The sequence below is a fragment of the Phragmites australis genome, chromosome 6, assembly GCF_958298935.1.
Source record: "Phragmites australis chromosome 6, lpPhrAust1.1, whole genome shotgun sequence".
Lineage (NCBI taxonomy): Eukaryota > Viridiplantae > Streptophyta > Magnoliopsida > Poales > Poaceae > Phragmites > Phragmites australis.
Genome location: NC_084926.1, coordinates 505,856 through 511,889, shown reverse-complemented (window position 1 = coordinate 511,889; position 6,034 = coordinate 505,856). Strand labels below are relative to the sequence as shown.

Here is a 6,034-nt window from a genome sequence, read left to right as displayed (position 1 = left end):
AGCCTGAAGGAATAATCGACGGAAGAAGGAAAAAGATAAGAGCTATATCGTAATGAGGAGCTGACCAATAAAAATCCAAGTAGACTGGCGAGGAGCCTCTTCATTGAAGATGAAGATGACTAATGAGCAAATTGATGATCACAGTAAAAGAGAGCGATGCGATATAGACGATGATCCTAACTCATTTAACCCACGTACTGGCTTATTATTTAAATAAGTTAAAACTCTGATTTAACTCGTTAGATTTGTAAACGACCCAAGCTAAGTTGAGTCGAGCTAGACACAAGGTAGGCTAACTCGTGAGTTTGAGCTTTTTTCCAGTCCTAGGAGCATGTGATTCGCAGCTGGAATTGGGCCGAACTCAATCATCCAGCACAAATTCGGCCCAAGAAAAAAGCCCACTAATTCCACTTCCTCAAAGCCTCCAACCCCAAACGCAGTACCAAACGAAACCACCTCCTAGAGAAAGTCTACAAGGACGACCTCCTCGCCGCCGGCGATGGAGCCACCGCCTCAGGCGACCCCCTCGCCCGCCGTCCGAGTCCTCTCCCGCGCTCTTCCTCCCAAATCCCCCTCTCCTGCGCCCGCCACCGGCCCCGGCGCCGGCGCGGCGACGCCCTCCAATGACGGCGTCGTCACCGTCGGTTTCGTGGGCGGCGCGGGGAGCGCCCGCCTCGCCGACCGGATCCTCGACGCCCACGTGTTCTCCCCCGGCGGCTCGGCGAGGATCCTCGCCGGGAGTGTCAGGTACCACCGCGACAGGGAGAAGAGGATGGTGTTCCTGCACCTCACGCCGCCGCTCACGCCGCTGGAGGCGGAAGGAGGTAGCGTCGGCGGCGACCTCCCGGAGATGCTCTTCATGTTCTCCGTGAGTCCAGATTCTTACTGTGCTTTTGCCGATTAGGTTAGATGGTAATCTCGCTGTTAAGGGTTTTTCTTCCTTCTCTATGTTTGCGGTTAGATTCCAGAACCTAGCCTATAACGTTCTCTGCTTTATCTGCTCCTTTTCTTTTAGACATCTATCAGCACATGTTGAGATGCCATCTTACAGCTCAATTTGTAACGGTGTTGCTTGCCTGTGTTTAAATGTGACTAAGGTCTGGTGCTCTGATCAGACATCATAGAGTTCAGTGCCATATTTACTAGACTATTATTCTGTCGTTACCTTGCTAACAATGGATGCCTTTGGGTGCACAAATGGCTACTGTTCTGTTTGTTGGTTTGCTTTGAATTTTGACAATGAGGATTAATTTGGGTTTCCTTTGGGAAAATTCTAGGTCTGCAACATAATAATATTTCTCCAAGAAGGCTTCAGATTCGACACGCAAACCTTGAAGAAATTTCGACTGCTGCAATCTTCAAAGCATGCTTTTGCACCATTTGTGAGGTCATTGGTAGCACCTGCAATGCCTCCCAAAGCTGTTCCCTCTGACAGCCCAACACGAGCAACCCGCAGGGCTTCTTCCATCTCCCCTCCAGCGCGTCGTGGAGGTCACTCTGGTCGCCAGTCCTCGGCTATCTCACTTATGTCAGGAACTGGTTCACATCCTTCTGTGTTGCCAGGACAATGCGTTCCTGTTTTGCTCTTTGTCTTCGAGGATGATGTAGTTGATGTTTCAAGTGCTGCGACAAGTTCAGATGATACGGTCGATGCATCTTCATCAAATCAGGCTTCTAGCACTGATGGCTTGTCAAAACAGAGCTTAGCTACAAAAGGTTCTGGTTCAGTGGTTATGCTTGCCCGGGCAGCAAACAAATCCGAGGGTGTTTCAGGCAAAAAGCTGCACTCCTCTTTAGAGGGACAGATTCGTATCTTGCTTAAGAAGTGTAGGGTACTTGCTGGCATGGAGCCAGGGCATATTGGTCCAAGGGGTGTCAGTAATGTGAGTCATCATGTTCCTCTGTTCTCACTTGATACCTCAAAGGCTGTCGCACTGTTGAATCGGTCTATTAACAAGAAACGGGAGCCATTGGATATCATTGCAGGATTATTTGAAGATTCTTTGAACTCCAAATCATCATTGGATATTCTTTCACTGGAAAACAACTGCCACCCAACAAACCATGACGATGTTCAGTTAATCAAGGATTTTATATTTCGGCAGTCTGATGCCCTGAGAGGGAGAGGAGGATATTCTAGCAATGCAACTGCTGGGTCTGTTGCTGGTGTCGGCATGGTAGCTGCTGCTGCAGCAGCAGCAGCAGCGTCAGCAGCATCTGGGAAGCCAGTTAACACTCCTGATTTGCCTAGTTTTGATAAATGGTTGTCCATAAGTACTTCTATTCTAGCTGCAATGCTTAGTGAAAGAAATGTGCTGAGTGGTCAGTCTGAAAGCAAGACTCATACAAGTCCAAGTGAGAAGAATGATCAACTTCTTGCTGCAGGATCTAATGCTATTGAGATTGCTTTATCTTGCTTGGAAAGCAGCAAGGGGCTAAACATGAAATTTTCTTCATCATGGTGCCAAAGGGTGCTTCCGGCTGCTAAAGAGGTGTATTTGAAAGGTTTACCTGCCTTTTACCCAACCAGCATGCATGGAATGCAGCTACAAAAGGCATTGCAATCCTTTCACTCGATGGTTAAAGGACCAGCTGTCCAGGTATTCTCAAAGAAGCTGGAAGATGAGTGCCGGACAATCTGGGAATCTGGAAGGCAGCAGTGCGATGCTGTCAGTCTTACTGGCAGACCATGCAAGCACCGGAGGCATGCTGATTTCTCTTCATCAGCTGCAGTGGAGCAGCATTCTAGTGGATATGTCTTCCTCCATGCGTGTGCCTGTGGCCGGTCACGTCACCTTAGAGACGATCCTTTTGACTTTCAGGCAGCCAACATATCTTTCAGTTGTTTCTCTAATTGTGAAGATCTACTGCCTACCCTTGTGCTTCCGAGAGGAAGCAATACTGGTTCATTTTCAGAATCCTCTTGGCGTTTGGTGCGACTTGGAGGAGCAAGATATTACAAGCCAACAAAAGGTTTGCTCCAAAGTGGTTTTAGCTCCAGAGAGAAGTATCTTTTAAGGTGGACGATATCTGTTGGTAAGGGTCAAGTTAAAAATGGCATCTGTTCTAATACTATAAGTTCATCCACAAGATCTAATATGGACCCTCAGACTCCCCCAGTAGTTGCTAATGAAGTAAAGTCTGCCGCAAGCCAAGGCGCGCCACAAATTAAATCCTCAAAGCTTGAAAATTCTAGAAAACCACCTGAAATGGATCCAATGAACAACTCAGGTATTAGTTTCGGCAAAGGTCTTCCAAATTTTACTATGAAGAAGCCGTTTGCTGAAGTTGTTGCTGGGACCACAACCAAAGATTCCGAGTTTCCTGCTCTTCAGCAGACAAGACCACCGAAACCTGGTGGTCGAAAGGATGAGCGGCATATAAGTATAGCAGACCAGACTAATGGCCGAGGTCATGCAGCCTTCAGTCAAGGGCCTCTAGCTGAAAGTGAACCTGAGAAAGTGAGCAGAAACAGGAGTAGTGAAAATGCTGATGGGAAGCCCCTTTTACAGATAGGGAGTAATATAGTACCAATGATTGTTGGAAACGAAACTAGAGGAACTAATCAACCCATTCAGCAGTTTGTTGTGTATGTTGGATTTGAGCATGAGTGTTCCTATGGGCATCGTTTTTTACTGTCAGAGAAACATCTGAAGGAGATTGATTCATCATGTTCGCAGTATCAAAGACCTTTTCTTAAGAAAGAAGCAGAAAGCAAGCATGCACAAAAGTTGCTCCAAAATGCATCTGGTTTAACAGCAACTATAGTGGATGTAAACAATGGAAGGAAAAACAGTAAGCCATTGGAGTCATCAGGGAGAAACAGCCAGCAACAACCGGTGCAGCTCAGGCTTGATTCAGAGATCTCGCAGCCTTCTCCTTGGCTTTCAGATCCACATAATGATAAAAAGGTAGAGCATTCTTTTCGATGTATTACAATTGATGACGGTGGAGAAGCATTTTCACTCATGAACAGAAACTTGCCAATATATATGCACTGCCCACATTGCAAGAGCTCAGAAAGGAAGGGACATCAAGATGTAAAGTTTGCTGGTGCCGTGTCACAACTTCAACGGATTTTTATTGTAAGTTATTATGTCCGAACTAAAGTTTTATGTCATAGTTAGATATGATGAAGGATCATTCTTCAGTCTTCCACAGCAGGAAATAAGATTTTATATCGTCTTTCCACTAATGTATGGGTTCTCTCTAATGTAGGTGACACCTGATTTCCCTGTCCTGTTGGCAAGCTGCCCAATTATACAGTTTGAGGCAAGCACAGTGATTCACTACTTCTGCTATATCCTCTATATTTAGCATCAAGCATATATAAATTACTCATCTATTTTCTCCTTTTTTTTGACATCAGGGGTCATGTTTACCATCAAATGTCGCTGATCATGAACGACAAGGATTATTCAGTATTGGATATCGAGTTATCCTCCCACCTGAGAGCTTTCTTACCATGAGGCTTCCATTTGTCTATGGTGTTGAGACAAGAGAGGGGAGTATATTTCCCCTCAAACACTTTGAGCAACAACCAGAGCTCACAGCATGGCTCGTTGGAGGCACAGCTTTGCAAATTGTATCAGTAGGGAATATCACTGAGAAAGAGACCAATACTGTGTGAGGAAAAAATGGGATCTAAATCTTTGTCGGTTCAAGTGTATTATATTCACATTCAGACATTCAGTGATGTGCTTTCGGTGAGATGATAATTATTGCTTTTTGCCTTTTTCCATTCTCTTCACTACAAAATTTACTCACTTCTGTTTCCTTAGTTTGCAGCACTCAAGTATTGAATTTCTGTTCTCTTGTTGGTGAAATTTACGCAGGGTGGTTACATTCCTGACTGAGGTTTTGCTTCTACACCCAGACTTATGCTGCCAAGCTGCTGATATAACTTTAGTTTCCTTTCACTGTGCTTCATGCTTTGGGAAATGGAAGTTTGCCTGATGACCATATGAATGCTGCCCAGAGGGAGACAGACGCACAGGTACTAATTGATAGTTCTGTATTTTTCACCGTTTTAGTTTTATGCCGCAGTGTATGGTATAGCTAGTTCATTACTAACCACAATATGTGTTATTGATGCAGGTAATCATACAGTGCGTGTCCTGTACATTAATAGGTGCCAGGTAAAGTATAGCTGGTGACGTCGGCTTTATTTTCTTGAGGATCGATGGATAAATCAGATTCCTTGACTTATTGCTTTTGCACTGGAAATTTTTGTACCAATAATTAGCCGAGGTCAGCTGTGCTATGTTTTAGACAGCTGAAGTGTTGTCTTATTGCTAGGCATGTTAGGAAATCTTACCTTGGATTATAGATCAAGAAAAGGAATTTCTGAATGATGTATTATAGAAAGTTGTTGCTTGGAATGATTTTGTACTTTTCTTAATCTTGACTGATTTACCTGTATCCCTTGTACGCCGTACAGGAATTTCTTGCAGCCTTGGAAAAAGGATGGGTTTGAAAAGTGAATCGATAACCGATTTTTTTTTCTCATATCAAACTTTTGTTGGAATGTGGAAGCTCCCGGTTGGCAGCAGCGGCTGCTTCTGGTAGCCTGGAAACTCGAGAATGTTGAACCTGGAAGGAAACGCATGAACAACTCCTGTTTGACATGTGTAAAGTCGCCAAAAGGTGATGAGATCACAGCGAGCCTCTTGTGCTGATGGTGCGTCCAAGTCTGCCTTTTTTTCACCTGCAAAACAAGCGTTTCCACGTGATCTGAATCATTCCAGAATGGCATTCACTCAGCTGTTCCAAGCCTGACACGTTGGTTAACTCATCACTCTTTCTTGTGTGTTTCTCCATTGTCCAATCAGTGAAGTACCGGCTGGTTGGACAAGCAGCTGTGCTGTTCTACCTAATCTTTGCCTCGTCGATAACTGACTTGGACTTGAACTTGAACTCTCCCCTACCGGATTGATGAAAGTCACAGTAAATGCATGCAGCTGATTGGTTCAGGCACCAACATTCCAAGTAAGTGCAAGCAGCTGATGGTAACAGTCCGGAGAGGAGAGCCCTT

General features: G+C 44.9%; 1 protein-coding gene across 1 annotated transcript; it reads left to right on the top strand.

Annotated features, from left to right (window-relative positions):
- The first annotated feature begins 447 nt into the window (after positions 1–447).
- On the top strand, positions 448–5,491 carry LOC133920875 (uncharacterized). Its single transcript, XM_062365471.1, has 6 exons — positions 448–868; positions 1,278–4,085; positions 4,219–4,272; positions 4,370–4,706; positions 4,836–4,996; positions 5,098–5,491. Exons 1-4 carry the CDS (start codon positions 500–502, stop codon positions 4,628–4,630), a joined length of 3,492 nt encoding a protein of 1,163 aa, XP_062221455.1. The 5' UTR covers positions 448–499; the 3' UTR covers positions 4,631–4,706; positions 4,836–4,996; positions 5,098–5,491.
- Positions 5,492–6,034: the final 543 nt, after the last annotated feature.